Source organism: Mustelus asterias, chromosome 15, assembly GCF_964213995.1.
Source record: "Mustelus asterias chromosome 15, sMusAst1.hap1.1, whole genome shotgun sequence".
NCBI classification, from domain to species: Eukaryota; Metazoa; Chordata; class Chondrichthyes; order Carcharhiniformes; family Triakidae; genus Mustelus; species Mustelus asterias.
In genome coordinates, this window is record NC_135815.1 from 89,176,690 (window position 1) to 89,198,530 (window position 21,841).

General features: G+C 44.7%; 1 protein-coding gene across 1 annotated transcript in view; it reads left to right on the forward strand.

The window, feature by feature from the left end:
• The window catches only part of cfap61 (cilia and flagella associated protein 61), a 176,389-nt gene that overhangs the window by 117,799 nt on the left and 36,749 nt on the right, over nt 1-21,841 (forward strand). Inside the window, exons 20-22 of the mRNA XM_078230494.1 lie at nt 2,512-2,804; nt 9,685-10,012; nt 18,113-18,204. Coding sequence (XP_078086620.1) covers nt 2,512-2,804; nt 9,685-10,012; nt 18,113-18,204 — 713 coding nt within the window. The remainder of the gene's footprint in view (nt 1-2,511; nt 2,805-9,684; nt 10,013-18,112; nt 18,205-21,841) is intronic.

Below are 21,841 nucleotides of genomic sequence, written 5' to 3' on the forward strand. Positions count from 1 at the left end.
TGTATTTTTTTAAGGTCTAAACTTCCCTCTTCCCAAACAACATCTACTTCAAAGATGTGCAGGTTAGGTTGATTGGCCATGCTAAAATTGCCCCTTAGTGTCCTGAGATGTGTAGGTTAGAGGGATTAGCGGGTAAATGTGTAGGGATATGGGGGTAGGGCCTGGGTGGGATTGTGGTCAGTGCAGACTCGATGGGCCAAATGGCCTCTTTCTGCACTGTAGGGTTTCTATGATTCTTCTATGATTCAATAGGTCTATATAAGTAAAGGCCAGCTTATAGTTACCACACTCTACACGGTTGAAGAGTTATTCTGGGAAATGTCTGTTCTTGGTTCAGCGAACTGCCTACACAAATGTTTCCGCACTCTTGTTTCTTGTCTGCTTTCTAGAATTGGCTTCCAGACTGCTAGGTGGTATCTGGCTACTTGCTTCCCCGGGTGATGACAATTATACTATTTTTTCCCATTGATTGTTCTCTCAGTGTATTTGCTGTCTGTCCCCTCAGCTTCTGTGGCTCTAAAACCTAACATATGTATGCCTCCCCTTGATGCTTCAAACTGAAGTGTTTCCTATTAGCATGACATTGTATTCTTCTGGCCATTGTATTCTAAAGGCTGCTAATCTCATTACTGAGAGACTCGCATCCTGTGAAATACCTTTTGACTAATAGATGGCTTCCACCTGTTAGTTTTGTTACATTCTTGGTATTGCTTGTCATGGCAGGATTGTTCATAATTGGAGAAACACAGAATTCTCAGAGGTTTTTGGTATTTGCTATGTAACTTTGTTTTGCAATGGCACAAATCATGAAGCTACCATTGAAGGTGTTCCTTCAGCAAGATGAGGGGAGGGCACTGAGCTTCAAGTTTCTAAGTGTCCAGATCACCAGCAACCTGTCCTGGTCCCCCATGCCGACGCTATAGTTAAGAAAGCCCACCAATGCCTCGACTTTCTCAGGAGGCTAAGGAAATTCGGCATGTCCACTACGACTCTCACCAATGTTTACAGATGCACCACAGAAAGCATATTTTCCAGATGTATCACAGCTTGGTATGGCTCCTGCTCTGTCCAGGACCGCAAGAAACTACAAAGGGTTGTGAAAGTTAGCCCAATCCATCTCGCAAACTAGCCTCCCATCCACTGACTCCTTCTACACCCTCCGTTGCCTCAGGAAAGCAGCCAGCATAATCAAGGACCCCACACACCCCGGACACACTCTCTTCCACCTTCTTCCATCGGGAATAAAATACAAAAGTCTGGGGTCGACTCAAGAACAGCTTCTTCCCTGCTGCCATCAGACTTTTGAATGGACCTATCATATATTAAGTTGATCTTTCTCCACACCCTAGCTATGACTGTAACACTGTGGAAGGAATTTTCCCATCCCGCCCGCCACAGGAATTGCAGTGGGCGGGGGCTGACCATGTAAAGGTCTGTTGACCTCGGGCAGGATTTTCCAGTTTTGGGGCCGAAAAATCCCACGCTATATCCTGCACTCTCTCCTTTCCTTCTCTCCTATGTACTCTTGTTAGGCCCTAAGAAACGCAGCTGTTCTTACTAACCCACAAGGAAGCCTAAAAAAATAAAAGATCCTCCCTCCCAGGGCCTCTAATGGCCTTCATTGAGGACACCAATTCTTGCTAGCTGAGCCTCAGGCAGATTCCAAAGACATCATTAGGAGACCTGCTTAAATAAAACAAGACCTTACTGCCTTCCAGTGGCTGTCCTGCTGACATGACAAGTTAAAATGAGTAAACAATGGGATGCCATGGGGTAGGTCGCTTGTCTTTATTTTAAAACTGCCATTACCCTTTCCCTCCAGATGAGAGACAATAACATCAACACCTTCATTTCTTTCTTTAACCATCTTTTCTGCTTTGTCTATTTATTCGCCCTCTCTTTTGTCCCTTTCCCCTTTCTTTCCAGATCTACTTGCCTTCTTCCATTTTTGTCTCCCTATCTATCTTTTCTCTCCTCCATTTCTGCCAGTTTCTCCTCCTTCACTTTTTTTCCCCACTTTCTCTGCCTTATTTCTCGTTTTTCTTCATTGCTTGCATGCAGGGCACACACACGATGCAGCACTGCCTGTGTCCCTCACGTTAAATGATCTAACTGTGGCTGGGTGCTAAATATGTCTATTTCAGTATGATCTAAAGTTTATTTATTAGTCACAAGTAAGACTTACATTAACACTGCAATGAAGTTACTGTGAAATTCCCGTAGTCGCCACAGTCCGGCGCCTGTTCGGGTCAATGCACCCAACCTTTCAGAATGTGGAGGGAAACTGGAGCACCCGGAGGAAACCCACGCAGACACGGGGAGAACGTGCAAACTCCACACAGACAGCGACCCAAGCCGGGAATCGAACCCGGGTCCCTGGCGCTGCGAGGCAGCAGTGCTAACCACTGTGCTACCTTTATCTCAAACTAGGAAGATACTGTTCTTAGTATTCAGAATTTTATTCCAAAATATACTCTAATGCATCCATTCTAATTATTGCTCTTTTTCCAGGAAATATAATTGTGTATGGGGACACAATTGATGCTTACATCGCAGTGAATACCATTCTGTCTTTTGGAATTAATGGTTCTTACGTACATCTGGTGAAACCACCTTCGAATTCAAACATCAGTTGTTTTAACAATTCCGTAGTAGAGACTGCAGTAGAAGATGCACTCAGGAAAGCTAACGTTTCCGTGTATTCTAACTGTCTGCTTGCTCGGTGGAACGATGGGAATATCTACGATCGTATAATCTTTTCAACTTTCACCACTGATTCGCAACCATTGAGTCTAAAATGTTCAGTAAGTCAAAAACTTTCTAAGTAAACAATTCCAAAGGTTCCAAGCCCTCTGTGTAAAGGAATTTATCCTCATCTCAGTCTGAAATGACTGACCCCTTTATCCTGACACTGATGTGCCCCAATATGCATGATTCCCCAGCCAGGGGAAACAACCTCACACTGCATGCCTTGTCAAGCCGATTCAGAATCCTACAAGTGAGATAGGGATGCAACTGAGTTAGAAATATGGCATAAGTTTAGCTTTAGGAGTCTGATGTAATTTTTTTCTACAGAGACCCAGGTACAATTTGGGCATGATTGCAAACTAAATATTCCCACTGTAAGATCTTTAGGACGGACAGGAAAAGAGAGGAAGTAGCAATATCCATCAATTACAGCACTATAAAGGTAAAAAGATGGGTTTCAGTAAAGTTGATCAGGCAGTAGACATAACAATGGGCAGATTTAAGAAATGGCAAAGGATGTAAAGCTATACTAGATGTTGTCTACAGGCTTCTTGATTCTGGTGATGCAGTAAGGGAATATATAAATATGGAGATCGAGGAGACATAGAGCAAAAAATTAGATAGCTAATAGCGAGAGATTTTAATTTTCGTGTAAATCGGGAGAAGCAGAAGTGGTCAATTAGCGATGGCAATTGAACTATCTGGGGTTAACTAAGATAACGCAATCAGCAACACAGAGAAGATATCAGCCCTGCCTCCTTTGAGATTGCAGAACTAAAGATGGTCCTACAGGGTTTGATAAGGCAGCAGGATGTGAAAATATCGTGCCGGAATTTATGAAATACCCAGCTGACCTAGTTTTACACGATGGTCATAAATTCCAACACCATTCCAAAGAAATGGTGGACAGAAAATGTCATCGCCATTCCAAAATCCAGTAAAGACCCCATAACTGCAGCTAGCTACTGTCCAATCTCTCTCCTGTTGGTACCATACAAAATTCTTGAACACCTCATCCTTCAGTGCATATAAAGAACAAAGAACAAAGAACAGTACAGCACAGGAAACAGGCCTTCGGCCCTCCAAGCCTGTGCCGCTCCTTGGTCCAACTAGACCAATCGTTTGTATCCCTCCATTCCCAGGCTGCTCATGTGACTATCCAGGTAAGTCTTAAACGATGTCAGCGTGCCTGCCTCCACCACCCTACTTGGCAGCGCATTCCAGGCCCCCACCACCCTCTGTGTAAAAAAACGTCCCTCTGATGTCTGAGTTATACTTCGCCCCTCTCTTCGCCCCTCCCGTGACCCCTCGTGATCGTCACCTCCGACCTGGGAAAAAGCTTCCCACTGTTCACCCTATCTATACCCTTCATAATCTTGTATACCTCTATTAGATCTCCCCTCATTCTCCGTCTTTCCAAGGAGAACAACCCCAGTCTACCCAATCTCTCCTCATAGCTAAGACCCTCCATACCAGGCAACATCCTGGTAAACCTTCTCTGCACTCTCTCCAATGCCTCCACGTCCTTCTGGTAGTGCGGCGACCAGAACTGGACGCAGTACTCCAAATGCGGCCTAACCAGCGTTCTATACAGCTGCATCATCAGACTCCAGCTTTTATACTCTATACCCCGTCCTATAAAGGCAAGCATACCATATGCCTTCTTCACCACCTTCTCCACCTGTGTTGCCACCTTCAAGGATTTGTGGACTTGCACACCTAGGTCCCTCTGTGTTTCTATACTCCTGATGACTCTGCCATTTATTGCATAACTCCTCCCTACATTATTTCTTCCAAAATGCATCACTTCGCATTTATCCGGATTAAATTCCATCTGCCACCTCTCCGCCCAATTTTCCAGCCTATCTATATCCTGCTGTATTGCCCGACAATGCTCTTCGCTATCCGCAATTCCAGCCATCTTTGTGTCATCCGCAAACTTGCTGATTACACCAGTTACACCTTCTTCCAAATCATTTATATATATCACAAATAGCAGAGGTCCCAGTACAGAGCCCTGCGGAACACCACTGGTCACAGACCTCCAGCCGGAAAAAGACCCTTCGACCACTACCCTCTGTCTCCTATGGCCAAGCCAGTTCTCCACCCATCGAGCCACTTCTCCTTGTATCCCATGAGCCTTAACCTTCTTAACCAACCTGCCATGTGGGACTTTGTCAAATGCCTTACTGAAATCCATATAGACGACATCCACGGCCCTTCCTTCATCAACCGTTTTTGTCACTTCCTCAAAAAACTCCACCAAATTTGTAAGGCACGACCTCCCTCTTACAAAACCATGCTGTCTGTCACTAATGAGATTGTTCCGTTCTAAATGCACATACATCCTGTCTCTAAGAATCCTCTCCAACAACTTCCCTACCACGGACGTCAAGCTCACCGGCCTATAATTTCCTGGGTTATCCCTGCTACCCTTCTTAAACAACGGGACCACATTCGCTATCCTCCAATCCTCAGGGACCTCACCCGTGTCCAAAGAAGCGACAAAAATTTCCGTCAGAGGCCCAGCAATTTCCTCTCTCGTCTCCCTGAGCAGTCGAGGATAGATGCCATCAGGCCCTGGGGCTTTGTCAGTTTTAATGTTCCCTAAAAAACCTAACACTTCCTCTCTCGTAATGGAGATTTTCTCTAACGGGTCAACACCTCCCTCCGAGACACTCCCGGTTAACACGCCCCTCTCCTTCGTGAATACCGATGCAAAGTATTCATTTAGGATCTCCCCTATTCCCTTGGGTTCTAAGCATAATTCCCCTCCTTTGTCCCTGAGAGGTCCGATTTTCTCCCTGACAACTCTTTTGTTCCTAACGTGTGAATAGAATGCCTTAGGATTCTCCTTAATCCTGCCTGCCAAGAACATCTCGTGCCCTCTTTTTGCCCTTCTAACTCCCCGTTTGAGATCTTTCCTACTCTCTCTGTATTCCTCCAGAGCTCCATCTGTTTTCAGTTGCCTGGACTTAACGTACGCCTCCCTTTTCATTTTAATCAGATCCTCAATTTCCCTGGTTATCCACGGCTCTCGAATCCTACCTTTCCTATCTTTCCTTTTTACAGGCACATGCCTATCCTGCAGCCTTATCAATAGTTCCTTAAAAGACTCCCACATGCCAGACGCGGACTTACCCTCGAACATCCTCTCCCAATCAACATCCACCAATTCCTGCCTAATCCGGCTATAGTCAGCCTTCCCCCAATTTAGCACCCTGCCCTTAGGACAGCACTCATCCTTGTCCATTACTATCCTAAAGTTAACAGAGTTGTGGTCACTATTTGCCACATGTTCCCCTACCGAAACTTTGACGACCTGACCAGGCTCATTTCCCAGAACTAGGTCCAGTATAGCCCCCTCTCTAGTCGGGCTATCTACATACTGTTCCAAAGAACCTTCCAGTATGCATTTTACAAATTCCTCCCCGTCCGGTCCCCCAGCTCTAAGCACTTTCCAGTCTGTGCCAGGGAAATTAAAGTCCCCCACTACAACAACCCTATGTTTTCTGCACCTATCCAGAATCTCCTGACATATCCTTTCCTCCACTTCCCGTGGGCTGTTGGGTGGTCTGTAGTACACCCCCAGCATAGTGACTGCACCCTTCCTGTTTCTGAGTTCCACCCACAGCGACTCAGTACATGACCCCTCTAAGTTGTCTACCCTCTGCACCGCGGTAATATGCTCCTTAACTAATATCGCTACTCCCCCACCTTTTTTAGCCCCTCCTCTGTCTCGCCTAAAACACTGATACCCCGGAATATTCAGCTGCCAGTCCTGTCCTTTTAACCAAGTTTCCGTCACCGCAACCACATCCAAATTCCGCACAAGCATTAAGGCCCTAAGTTCGTCTGTTTTACCCGTTACACTCCTCGCATTGAAGCAGATGCACTCCAGACCTCCAGGCCCAGTCAGGTCCTCCTCCTCCAGAGTGCTCCTCTTCTTAGCTAGCCTTGCCCTGGCCCCCAGCTCGACCCCAGCCTCAGTATTTACTGACCTCCTGTTTTGTTCCCCACCCCCCTGCCACACTAGTTTAAATCCTGCCGAAACACTCGAGCAAAACTCCCAGCCAGGATATTTGCTCCCTTCCAGTTAAGGTGTAACCCATCCTTTCTGTACAGTTGCCATCCTGACTTGAAGATTTCCCAGTTATCTATGAATTTAAAACCCTCCCTCTTGCACCACTCCTTTAGCCACGCGTTCAACTGTAGAATCTCCCTGTTCCGAGCCTCACTTGCACTAGGCACCGGGAGCAGTCCAGAGATTGCTACACTGGAGGTCTTACTTTTTAGCCTAGCACCCAACTCCCTGAATTTCTCTCGTATGACCCCCCTGCTCTTCCTACCTACATCATTTCCCCCAATGTGTACAATCACATCCGTTTGACTACCTTCCCTTTTAAATATGCTTCCTACCCTCTCGGAGACATCCAGTACCCCGGCACCAGGGAGGCAGACTACCATCCTGGATTCTCGTTCAGTCCCACAGAAGCGCCTGTCCGTGTCTCTGACTATTGCGTCCCCCACAACTATCGCTCTCCTAAACCCCTTCTTTCCCTTCCGGACCCCTGAGCCTGTCCCCGTGGAGGCGATCTGGTCCTCGTGGCTTACCCCTGGAGGGTCATCCCCCTCCACAGAATCCAAAACAATATACCTATTGTGGAGGGGGACAACCACAGGGGATCCCTCCACAGACTGCTCACTCCCTTCCCTTCTCCCATCTGTTGCCCATCCCTTTCTCTTATGGGAGACTGCCACTGGGGTGCTTTCTGGCACATCACCCTTCTGACTATTACCCCTCCTAACCGTGACCCACGTGTCTTCCTTCCGAGACCCTGGTGTCACTACCTGACTATAACTTTTATCTATTACTCTCTCATTTTCCCTAACTAAACTGAGTTCATCGAGCCTCAGCTCCAGCTCCCTTACACGATCCTTCAGGAGATGCAGTTCCACACATCTGGCACAGATATGGACTTCCGGGAGGCAAGTTGTCTCCAGGAACTCCCACATCCCACACCGAATGCAGTATACTGGCCTCCCACTCATACCAGCCATGTCCTTTTTAGTTTTGGGGATAAAACAAAAAGGGGGTGTAACCGAAGAAAAACAAACAAACAACCTTCCTCGCCGAAGCCCTGTGAGCCAAAGCCCTTTTAGCTCTCACTCTGTCCCCTGCTCACTCCACTGCCTGCTAACGACGCTGCCCGCTCAAAGGTGCGGCCTACTTTTAAACCCTCCAAAATCTTCCCAGGCTGCTGCTGGGCCTATTTCCTGTTTAGAAAAAAAAACCTCCGATTTTTTTCACTAATTGAACTGAAAAATAATTAAATAAATTAATTACTCTACTGCAGCCCGAGCAGCACTCCCACAGTGAGACACCAACTGTCACAATTATATCCCCACAATTGTAGAAGAAGTCCTCAGCATTGACCAAGCTGGTTTCCGCAAGGACTGCAGCACAGGGGGAACAGGTACTGGCCCTTCCCACCTACATTGAAAATGGCTTTCAGAAAAACTTGATCCTCAGTCTCATAGCCACCTCCGACACCATTTGGCACATTGGCCTCCTCCTGAAGCTGTCATGGGCCCTCCCTCTCAGGTGACTAAAACCATCGGAACACTGTTGAACAATTGAAGGTTCAAAGTTTACCTTGGACAGGGAAAAAGTACATGGAAAAGACAAACCAATGGACTCCCCTAAGGCTCAATACTGGCTTCAACCCTGTTCAACTTGTACACAAATGAGCTTTCATAAACTACCTCCCAAAAATTCATATATGCTGGTGACATCTGCCTCGCAATTAAAATTCCCGACTTCAACACCTTGGACCAGTCCCTAAAAGGGAACTTGTTAAAACTTGAACAATACTGCAACACATGGCGACATGAGCCAAGCCTTGCAAAAACAGTATCCAGTTTATTCCATCTTCACAATGTAAAAGCCAATAAAGAGCTCAACACCCAATGAATGGCTACAAGTTAAAAAGTAACACCCAATTCCAACATACTTCGGATTGACCCTAGATATGGCACTGATCTTCCGGAACACCTAAAAACAACTGCAGCCAAGGTCAAGTCCAGAATCACACACACATACACGGCACGGTGGCACAGTGGTTAGCACTGCTGCCTCACAGCGCCAGGGACCCGGGTTCGATTCCCGGCTTAGGTGACTGTCTGTGTGGAGTTTGCATGTTGTCCCCTTATCTCCATAGGTTTCCTCTGGGTGCTCCGGTTTCCTCCCACAGTCCAAAAGATGTGCTGGTTACGTGCATTGGCCATGCTAAATTCTCCCTCAGTGTATCCGAACAGGCGCCACCGAAGTGTAGTGACTCGGGGATTTTCACAGTAACTTCATTGTAGTGTTAATGTAAGCCTACTTGTGACACTAATAACTAACTTTAAAAAACACGCACACACATGATATACAATGTGTATCATTACTGGAACACTACAGTCAACACTTCCACTCCTCCACATAGCTGCTGACTTGCAACAACCCACAAAATGATAGAAAAAGTTTGCAATGCCCCCCCCCACCCGCCATTTCATACTGATCTATTCAGCCCACCCAAGGTACGACTCCCATCGTGAAGGCCAATCTGGATTTGGCTGAGCGCCACATTCTCTATTCTTGATGGCAGCAGAGCGTGAACAACCGGAGAATCCCGGCCACTGTTTTCAATTGATTTATCTGTTAGTTGTGCTTAGACACGATCTCTAATGGCATAAGTAATATGCTGACGGGATGCTGATCTTTCAACCCAGAATGCTTTTCAATGGAGCCAAAACTGAAGCAGAATGTAAATGGGGCTTTGACATGAATGCATCCTGTTCTTGCAGAGTATGTTGGTTTAAAATGGGGCTCTGGGTGACTAAAAGTTAAGGGAAGTGTGTTTGAATCTAATGCCTTTTTTTTTACTTTTTCAGGCTTTCTTTAACTTTCACAAGAAGAAAGTGGACCTTGATGCATTCAAAGCCATCAATAAGGCATGCCTTGTCTTTGATGGAAAATTAGTAATTGATTCCACTTTCCATACCAATGATATAACAATCAGAGCTGCAGGATCATTAACTAAATATTCCCGTCGTTACTATGCCGACCAGTCGTCCCATCAAAATTTTAATGCGAAAGAAATTGGGTTTCAGCTGGCTGCACTCATGCTACACCTGTTTGACCCAACTCTGGAAGAAATGACTAAGCCACCAGCAGAGCTCGATAAACTACTCCCTACATATACTGGATGTAAAATCAAAGGTATGTGGCTGAAAAACATATGAATTTTGCTCTGTCCTTGATTTCTGCATCGTTGTATGTTATTTGTAACTTAATGGGGGCGATTCACCCAAAAAAATTCTAAGTGTCGCATTTGAGTAAATCACGCTGGTTTTTTTCAGTGGGAGTTTCTAAATGAATCTCCCACACACTGCACTACTGAGTGCAGAAGGAGAAATCAGTGGCTGGTGCCTATTCCCGCTGGAGAGGCCGGCAGCACAGCACTGAATGGGCCTCTGCGCATGTGCCGATCTGTGCAGTGGCCTCTCTCTGCCGGACTCCCGATTTCTGGTCAGCATGATCGCGACCCCCACACCGTCGGCCATGTGACCCTCCCATGGCCCAAACGCTGGCCCTCTGGATGTGTCCGGGCCCAGCCCAACCCCCCCCCCCAGATGTGTCTGGGCCCAGCCCCGACACCTCCAACCCTCTCCTGGCCCGCCTCAATATCCTGCCCACCCTCCAGCATCCCCAATCTTCCATCCTCTCCCCGCAGCCCCGACCCTGCCCCCCCCCCCCCCCCCCCCCCAAGCAGGCTGACCACTTTCCCCCCACCCCAATGGCCAGCCCCGATCGCTGGCCTCTCTTTCTCTGTCACTCAGCCCAAATACCGAGTGGCAGTGGGACCCCACACGCCCACTGATCGCCCCTCCCAGAAGCCCTGCCCCCTCATCAGGCTCTGCCCCATTAGGCCCCGTTCCCTTGGCACTGCCCCATGCCTGGTGGGCAGTGCCAAGATGCCCCCTGGGCATTGGCACTTTGCCCCTTGGGCGGTGCCAGGGGGCCAAGCTGGCACTGCCAAGGTGGCAATGCCCAGCGGGCACCCCTTCTGGTGCCTGACCCTCTGGGGGACCTCGATTGCCCCCCCTTCACTTCAGCGGGGTTAGGCAAGTGGGAAGCTAGTGAGGAGCTGTACTAAACCCCGCTAGGTGAAATACTCCTGGCAAGGGTGAAGGGGGGAAAGGCTAGTGGGCGCGGAGATTTCAGTCCCGGGCCCGCTAATGGCACTTAAATTGTAGTAGAATGAACTGTTGAATACATAAATCAGCTCTGCGCCGATTTCTAGCACCGAGCTAACAGCGTCGGAAATCCAGCGCTGGGAGACACGTGGAGGCTGTGGCGCCCAGCGGGGAGCCCACGAAATGGCCTCCGCTGGAGTCTCCCGGCCCACTGCGCTACAAAATCAAAGCAGCAGGATGGGAAGATAGCCCAATGTTTCAGCCATGGAACCAAGCCTCCCAAAACATTCTTCAATATCCTTACTGTGATTCTAGAACTAATTGCTCTACTTGAAATTTATCTAGTCTTTGTTTAAAGCTTGCCGATAATCTGCTTCACAATTCTATCACCCATTTACTAAATGCAAATGTCATTTAGAAACATGGTGTACTGGAAAAGATTTGCATCCAACTTCAGTGTTGCAAACTTAGCACAGAGGTAGCAGTGTGCCAGGTGCAAAGTGGAGGCTATATCCTACTCCACTGAGAAAGACAAGATCATAGACAGCTTTATCATCTCAGGCCATTCCTTCAGAACTCCTAGAAGATGGCACAAATGCTCAAAAGGAAGCTCTGATGATCTGGTCACCCATCTTTTCTTCAAGGAATAAATCATGGACCAGATAAGCAAACAGAAAGGAAAAACACATTTAAAACTCAAAGCATAAAACTCAGCTGTGACTCTTCCCACTTTGAGCAATGAATAAGCTACTATGATTGGTGTCAGCAAAAAAAGTCTTATCATTTTTAATCCTGATTCTATTAGTAGTGAAATTTAAAATTGATGTGGCATTGTAGAAATCATAGAAACCCTACAGTCCAGAAAGAGGCCATTCGGCCCATCGAGTCTGCACCGATCACAATCCCACCCAGGCCCTACCCCCATATCCCTACATATTTTACCCACTAATTCCTCTAACCCACGCATTTTAGGACACTAAGGGGCAATTTTAGCATGGCCAATCAACCTAACCCGCACATCTTTGGACTGTGGGAGGAAACCGGAGCACCCGGAGGAAACCCACGCAGACACGAGGAGAATGTGCAAACTCCACACAGACAGTGACCCAAGCCGGGAATCGAACCCAGGTCCCTGGAGCTGTGAAGCAGCAGTGCTAACCACTGTGCTACCGTGCCGCCCCAATCACAAATTGTGATGAAATCCATGATTTGTGTGACAAGTGGGAAGCGTGTGTGAGGTATTGTCTGCACAAATGGCTTGTTAAATGTTCTGCTGGGTGCATTGACTTTGATTTCAAAGCCTATATTATTTTAGACAGTCCCTAACTGAACGGGAAACTAAGGGGAAATTTTCCCGGAAATTGGCAAAGGCCGATGGCGGGTGGGAATAGCGGTGTGGACAGCAGCTTTCTCTGCTCTATAGTCCTGGATTTTAAAGAAAGAACCTAAAGAGATGGGTCCCACCTCATATCACTGGCAGGGCGGACTCTGATTTACGTGCCCCGGCCAGCAACTCAGATTCAAAGATCAGGCCGCCATTTTTAAAGGCCACTCTAGCGCAAAGGAGTTCATGCGAGAACAACCACTGCACTACCCTGGCACTGCCTGGGCATTACCCTGGGTACGGCCCCGAGCTCACTCATCTGACCTCCTGTGGGAGGTCTGCTCGCCAGGTGCAGGCCTGGGGAGGTAGTCAGGTTTCATGCTGTTGTCATGTCAACATGAATGGATTTTCTGATGGGGTGGGGGAGGTTGATTCAGGTATAGGTGCCTGATTATTATATGTTAATATATTTAAATCTTGTTACATCGGGAAATGCGCCACAACATTGATGGGGGCAGAGACATTGCGTTTGCGTCGACCTATAATTTTTGCTCCCATTGCCTAACCTGCCCGATGCAACCAGGGGCAGAAAATCCCAGCCTAAAATTTCAAGGTTTCTGGGAAAAGGGGTTGTGACTTTAGATTCCTTGTTGTGACATTAGATATTTGGGAAGTCAGACTGTGATTTCAGGTTGCTAAGCACATGGGAGCTGATTGAAACCAAAATGAAAACATAGAACCCTCAGAGATCAGGGCAAGGATTTTCTGGTCCCACTCATGGTAGGAAACATAAGAACATAAGAAATAGGAGCAGGAGTAGGCCATCTCGCCCCTCGAGCCTGCCCCGCCATTCAATAAGATCATGGCTGATCTGAAGTGGATCAGTTCCACTTACCCACCTGATCCCCATAACCCCTAATTCCCTTAACGATCAGGAATCCATCTATCCGAGATTTAAACATAGTCAACGAGGTAGCCTCCACCACCTCAGTGGGCAGAGAATTCCAGAGATTCACCACCCTCTGAGAGAAGAAGTTCCTCCTCAACTCTGTCCTAAACTGACCCCCCTTTATTTTGAGGCTGTGCCCTCTAGTTCTAGCTTCCTTTCTAAGTGGAAAGAATCTCTCCACCTCTACCCTATCCAGCCCCTTCATTATCTTATAGGTCTCTATAAGATCCTCCCTCAGTCTTCTAAATTCCAACGAGTACAAACCCAATCTGCTCAGTCTCTCCTCATAATCAACACCCCTCATCTCTGGTATCAACCTGGTGAACCTTCTCTGCACTCACTCCAGGGCCAATATATCCTTCCGCAAATAAGGGGACCAATACTGCACACAGTATTCCAGCTGCGGCCTCACCAATGCCTTGTACAGATGCAGCAAGACATCTCTGCTTTTATATTCTATCCCCCTTGCGATATAGGCCAACATCCCATTTGCCTTCTTGATCACCTGTTGCACCTGCAGACTGGGTTTTTGCATCTCATGCACAAGGACCCCCAGGTCCCTTTGCACAGTAGCATGTTGTAATTTTTTTCCATTTAAATAATAATCCAATTTGCTATTATTTCCTCCAAAGTGAATAACCTCACATTTGTCAACGTTATACTCCATCTGCCAGATCCTCGCCCACTCACTCAGCCTGTCCAAATCTCTCTGCAGACCTCTTACGCCCTCCACACGATTCACTTTTCCACTTATCTTTGTGTCGTCTGCAAACTTTGTTACCCTACACTCAGTCCCCACCTCCAGATCGTCTATATAAATGGTAAATAGTTGAGGCCCCAGTACCGATCCCTGTGGCACGCCACTAGTTACCATCCGCCAACCAGAAAAGCACCCATTTATTCTGACTCTCTGCTTCCTGTCGGATAGCCAATCCCCAATCCACGCTAACACCCTACCCCCAACTCCGTGTGACCCAATCTTCTTCAGCAACCTTTTGTGAGGCACCTCATCAAAGGCCTTTTGGAAATCCAAAAACACCACATCCACCGGTTCCCCTCCGTCAACCACACTAGTCACATCTTCATAAAAATCCAATAAAAATTCATAAAACGTCGGGGGTGAGATACTAATTTTGGAAAGGCAAACCCCAGCAGAGATTTCAGCAGCAGAACAGAGCAGACAGCTGTGGAGAGGCTCTGGGCAGGATTTTATGGGCCTCGCTCGTCCCGAAACCATAAAATCCCGCCCAAAGTCAGTGGACCATTTCACCAAGTCCCTCGCCCGCTCTGATTCCCGTGGCGGGTGGGGCAGTAAAATTCCGGCCCATGTGTGGCACAGCTGGCAAGAGAAAACCTGAAGGCTAGATTTAGCAACAAGGATAAAAAAAAGTAAAGTTGCGGCTATTGCTTCACTTATTTTGAAAGGACAGAACAGGCAGATCTGGCCATTTTGGTGAAGACCTTGCCTGTGGAACTCTGGTTTGTTGGGAATGGCTGCTGGAGCAGAATCGGTTGGTTAAAGCCTGCATGAGGATCGGAACTGAAAGTCTACCTGAAGATGGCAAAAGTTTTGAAAGACAATGTAGCTGATGCCATTTGTGCTAAAGAGGCTTCCAATAAATCCATGCAGTCCTTCTTGTGAGGGTTATTTGAAGTGTAATTTATAGATTCTATGAAGTACAACCAGCCTGTTAATTTGTGTTTAATTGATGTTGATTTTAGTTTGATTGTTAAAGTAAAAGTTATGAAAAGTGAAATCTGGTCCATCAGTTTATTCTGTTAGAATCGATTAGAAAGTTTGGCTCTTTCAGTTTATTGCTCTCCATGGGAATCGTAACGGTATTTACTTCAGAATATTTTGGAACTAGAATTCATTGTCATATCAGCTGAGGGAAATCCCAAAAATCCACTGAACAATGCAGATAAGACAACTTTCTAATTTAAGTTTACCAGTTGACAAACAGTTATGGCAGAATATTGGCAAAATCAAGTGGCAAAATTTTTATTCGTGCCAAATCACCGTATTTTGGTCCTTTCTGTTATTTTTTCTGTGCTTTACCTTACCAGTTGCACTTATAAGATGGAATATTGCAAAACTGATGATTTTAATAGATGCTACCAGGTAAAGATATATTATCAGTTGGAAAGCCTAATAAATTTGTGACATGCATTGTAGTAATTAAAGCATCAACTTCATATTAATTTATAATCATGGCATTAGTTAACACTTCAAGTTACTAGCTGGAAGTGCAATTACTTACGTCAGTGCTGTAGTTAACATGCTACATCTGGTCATCTCACTCAACATAACACCTTATTAACATCCCATTCCACTCACACAGGCTTTTCCTCCATCACCTATCTGGTCATAATCTTGCTTCTTTTCCATGCCTCGTATCTAGTGAATGCTTGCATTTTCAGTAGGATATCATATTAAAATTGGCATGATATGTGTCTGCTGAGTTATTGATTCAAATTTCAGATTGGTGCAGTTGAGTCCTGGTTGTAAAGGAAACTGAATTGTTTTAATGTTGCTACAAATGAAATTATGATGGCGCATTGACCACAGAGATCTATTAAGGAACATTTTTCTGCCTTGTCTATGTGCTATGTCAGCACTCAACATTAAAAATTTATCTAGCATTCATAAGCCAGTCAGTTAAAATATAAATTCGCAGAGCTCTGCTGTGTTGTGCAGAGAGCAAAGCATAAACTGGCAGTGTAACTAGGACCAATTTGTTCCATTTGCCTCCTTAGAAAGAAACTCTGAGACTAGGACCTGTAACAATACAGACCCTTAACCTCCTTAGTAATCAACTACAACAAACAGTATCTTGGGGCGGCATGGTGGCACAGTGGTTAGCACTGCTGCCTCACAGCGCCAGGGACCCGGGTTCGATTCCCGGTTTGGGTCACTGTCCGTGTGGAGTCTGCACGTTCTCCCTGTGTCTGCGTGCGTTTCGGTTTCCGGGTGCTCCGGTTTCCTCCCACGGTCTGAAAGACATGCTGGTTAGGTGCATTGGCCATGCTAAATTTTCACTCAGTGTACCCGAACAGGTACTGGGGTGTGCCGACTAAAGGACTTTCACAGTAACTTCATTGCAGTGTTAATATAAGCCTACTTGTGACACAAATGAATAAACTTAAACTTCTATCCATTTACAGTATTTAGTGCGCAATTACTACTATCATTGCTGGGTGGAAAAAGATCTTCAAAGTTTTTATAATCCTGGACTGTAGGATTCTATGATTCCATTATTAAACTGTACTCTGTTTAATAGCCTTAATTATGTTTTGGTGGAGGGTTGGGAGCCAGTTTAAAAAAGGTTTATTTTAGATTTTTGTTCTTATAATATGAACTATATACTTATAAAGGCAATATCACAATTAGTCATTACTGCAGAATCTTAATGTCAGTTAAAAAAATTATTTTCATAGAATAGCTCTATTATACAGGTTCATAAAAGATGTATTTTAAACTCACCTCATTTAACACAGATTTCAAACTATTTGCTTTGGCAAACTGTACCCATACATTTCGGTTTAAAAACTTGAGGAACTTGCATGAAATATCTAACATCGTACAAGATGATCAGTAACTTGCTAACTTAAATCCCTTATGATATTACATGCTCAACACTGAACAATAAAATTGGAACAATGTGATTCTAAAAATGATGAAGTCTGACTACCAAGCTTTCAATTCATTACGAAACAGTAGTTGATTACTTCTAAGGGCACCTTTCTGAAGATTTGGATAATTGGTGCATAAAACACTCAAAGCTCAACTTTTAGTTTACGATGGCATTTGAAGTCTGTTCTTCTGTTGGCTTTTCACTCCCTCTGACACATCTTGTATTCTACAGTTAATCCACTTTTCCAAAAGAACCTACTTCACACAGAATGCAACATCTTTACTGAAGTGTACGTTAATTAGATAAACGCAATAAGCAGTTCTTGCTTTGACTGGAGCACTTGAAATAGTTGTTTTTAAAAATTATATATTTGACTATAATTCAGTAATAAATTCCAAATATCAATGCAAATTAAACAAATGCATGTTTTTTTTCAAGCTCTGTGACTACTCCAGTTCCAGTATGGAGCGTATTCACAGAAGCACCATGACAGCTGTGATCCTGCTGGTAACACCCAGCAGGGAAGAAGCAACAGAATTGTAAAAATAATTCTCTCTAAAACTGTTTCCCCATTTTCAGCAATGTAGACCAATTTATTTTTTAAATCATACTTTTTCCGTCACATTTGTCCTTTAACTGACTATTTTGTTAATCAAAGGTAAGTTTCTCCCTTTATTTTCTAGCCACTGTGGGTCACCAACTGCAGCCAAGAGGACAGGTGGATGACTTGCTCCAGGCCTCTGCAGTTTTGGGCTGAGACAGCAGCTGGGAAGTGCCTGAATGTTATCTTGGGACAAGTTTCTCTCCAATTTTTCCTCACTCTTTGGGGAATTGCCTGGATCTGTTCAGCTAATATATGCCCCCTACCCAGCCTCATGTCTGGGCTGCCACATTGATGTTATTGAGAGCAGTAACTCAAAAACACATCCAACCGTTACCATTGTGCATTTGTTTGAATTACTGAGGATACATATTTACCAACAAATGATAGCCATTGTGATTGAAATGCTATTTCTTCTATGTTAATTTTACTTATTACCTAAGCAAAGTTTTACAGCCCCGTTGCAGCATGGGTGGGGCCATAAAATGCAGCGAGCCTTTTAAAAGTCCATTGCCTTTGACAGGACCGGAAATCCCACCGGTGTGAGTGGCTGTAAAATTGCTCCCCAAGATTGTGAAAATGAGTGTCTTTTACTTGTCCTTATTTTAATACAGGATGCGTTCTACCCGGAGGGTACCATTACCTACACATTTCTAAGCCAGGGATTGTGTCCTGTAAGGAAATGCTGAAGTCACGACCTGAATATGTAAGTATTAAGTATCACAATGGGACATCAATTTGTATTAATCTGTTGGCTATGAAGCAGCTAGCCAGCCAACAGCTAACATTTATGCTTGCAGAAATGTAATGTGAAATTATCTAAGAATTATTAAATTTCTTTCAAAGTGTCCAACCTGATATTTTTATTTCTGATCCAACTGGCTACATAACCACACAGAGGATGTTCACAGACTCATAGCGCAGCATTTTACGTCCCATCATCGTGGCGGAGTGGTCGCACTGTTCAAAAGTCCATTGACTTCAATGGACTGGAAAATGCCACTGGCGAGAGGAGCTGTAAAACTCCCCCACAGATTTATAGCACAAAAGTCATTCGAAACATTGCACCTGTACCAGCTCTCCCAAAGAGCTACACACATAGTCCCATTACTTTCCCTTTATCCATATCAACTGGAGAGGACAGAAGTAGGCTATTCAATCCCTCCATCCTGTTCTACCATTCAACGAGATCATGGGCAGGATTTTGCTGCTTTGCTCGTCCCGAAATCGTAAAATCCCACCCGAGGTCAATGGACCTTCCCATTGTCTGCCCCTCTCCCGCTCCAATTCCATGGCAGCCGGGGGCGGTAAAATTCCAGCCCACGTCTGATCTGTATTCTAACTCCATTCACAGGCAGCACGGCAGCTAGGTGGTTGGCACTGCTGCTTCACAGCGCCAGGGACCTGGGTTCAATTCCCGGCTTGGGTCACTGTCTGTGCGGAGTCTGCACGTTCTCCCTGTGTCTGCGTGGGTTTCCTCCGGGTGCTCTGGTTTCTTCCCACAGTCCAAAGATGTGCGGGTTAGGTGGATGGGCCATGCTAAATCGCCCCTCGTGTCAGGGGGACTAGCTAGGGTAAATGCATAGGGTTATGGGGATAGGGCCTGGGTGGGATTGTGGTCGGTGCAGACTCGATGGGCCAAATGGCCTCCTTCTGCACTGTAGGATTCTATGAATACTTGTCTTGCTTCCATATCCTTTTACATCCTTGGCTTGCAACTATCTATCAATCTTGGATTTAAAAGTATTAATTGAACTAGCATGTGCTCCTTTTTGTGAGGATTCCAGAATTCTTTGCATGCAGAAGTGTTTCCTAACCTACCTCCTGAATGACCTAGTTCTGGTTTCACGGTAATGTCTCATTGTCCTAGACCTCCCCATCAGCAAAGGAAAGTCTCTATCAACCTATCAATTCATTTCGAAGTTGTAAAATTATCAATCAAATCATCCCCTAGCTTTTCATTTTCCAGAGAATATAAGGCTAGTTTATGTAATTTCTCCTAATAATCAAACCCCTGGACACACGATAACATTCTGGTGCATCTGCGCTGCATTTCTTCCAAGACCATATATCCTTTCAAAGGTGCGATGCACAAACTTCTACACAATACTCAAGATGTGGTCTAACCAAGGCTTTGTACAGCTGTAGTAAAACGTCCTCTCTATGTTCTAGTTCTCTATTTATAAGGCTAACATTCCATTAACCATTTTGATTATCTTTTTGCACCTAACCTCTGCATGGCAATCTGTGTACATGGACCCCTTTACATCTCCACGATTTGTAACTTTTTACTGTTTAAATAATATCCAAATCTGTCCTTTTTTGTCGAAAATTGATTACCTCACACTTCTGTCTCTCTCTTTACATAACTTCCTTATTGTCCATGAGTTGTTTATCATTGTTCGCCACATATCTCTATGAAACTACAATGGTTGATGTTTCTCTACACTCTAGCTATGACTGTAACACTACATTCTACACCCGCTCCTTTCCTTCTCCCCTACGTACTCTATGAACGGTATGCTTTGTCTGTATAGCACACAAGAAACAATACTTTTCACTGTATACCAATACATGAGACAATAATAAATCATATCAAGGTGAAGAGGCAGGCCCCAAGAACTATTTCAGCCGGTACAGGGTCAGAACCTGCACCACACTCTGGCCAACTGAGCTATCTGGCCACTAACCTCATAGTGACCTACATTAAACATGCCACAGTTTTGTCCACTATCCTTACACAACTTTATTTTTGACCTAGCAACAAAAAGAAATATCTTCGGACTCATTTTGAGCAATGCCACAGTAGATCCAACAAAATATATATTGATAGATTAAAAGCTATGTGTGAAATTTTGGCATTGTTTAATTTTTATGCATTTTAAATGGTCAGAAAGCTACATTTCTTTTATTTGTTTCTGAGAGTTATTCCAAAGCAATGCCTTGAAACAAGCGCTGTGATGGAGTATGAGTAGCTATAATCACACTGGGTGACTCCAATGCCTATTTTTGTGAGTTTGTGTAGGTGCAAACAAGATTTATAACAGCAGCATAACCTCGACCTTGGAGGTAAAGCAGGGCTATGGGAGACCTGCGTCATTTTATAAATGGGGAAAAAGTAAACCTCATTTATTTCACATTCCTTGAATTACATTGAATTACTTTGAATTTACATTGTCATGATCCTCTGTAGGTTACAGAAATCCTACTAAGGTCACATCTTCTGTTTTTGGCACTAACTAGCCAACATATTTTGTGGCACATTGGTGGTTAAAATTATCCAGTAAGGAAGTCAGCTTAGCCAAAAACAGCATGAAATGTCATCCAGAAATTCTAATCGTATTTTGTTGCATCTAATGATGGATTGCCATTATATTGGGAGGTTTATTAAGAAGACAGCCTATGATGCAGAATCAAATCATTTCTAACACCATTCTACAGCAAGCATTGTTTGCTGCTGTAGAGAGAGCTAACATTTTTTTAATGATGCCAATTGACTTGATCATGTGAAACTGATCTCTAACAGCCATAAGCTTTATCACCTTTAGCACTCTCAGATACTGTTCGCATTGTATTTCCATTCCCATAAAGATGAGCATCTGCCATTTTGTAATAGCCAGTTCCACGTTAGGAAATGTTTGATAAATGAATAACTGTATAACAAGAGATTGGAACTGCAAACTCATTTTCTATATGAATGTGCTAATTGCATTGATTCCTATGGTCCCAATTATACTTATCTGTACTTTTCCTGTATGATAAATCTTTTTGTGACATATATATTTAATGCAATACTCTATTGCATTGATACAAAGTATAATACATTGCAAAAATAACGCAGCGTAGAATTATTTTTTTCTGTTGCATCTTAAATTTTGGAGTAAAATGCTGTATATCTAATGCACTTCCACCCCAAACACTCTTCCCTGCTATAGAAGAGCCTATTAATGAAGAATGTGTATTTTAACAAAACACTGTAAGAATACAATGCAGTAATAATAAGGTATCACTATCCATCAAATTAATCAAAATGAGTTATTAGTGGGATATTCTTTGTAAGTTAGGACACTATTTTTCATGGTTTTGTAATTATAATACCAGCCTAGTGCCAATGTCGGATTTCATAAAATGTCCACAGTGCAGAAGGAGGCCATTTAGCCCATCAAGTCTGCACTGACCACAATCCCACCCAGGCCCTATTCCCGTAACCCCACATATTTGCCCTGCTAATCCTCTGACACTACGGTCAATTTAGTATGGCCAATCACCCTAACCAGCACATCTTTGGACTGTGGGATGAAACCAGAGCACCCGGAGGAAACCCACGCAGACATGGGGAAAAT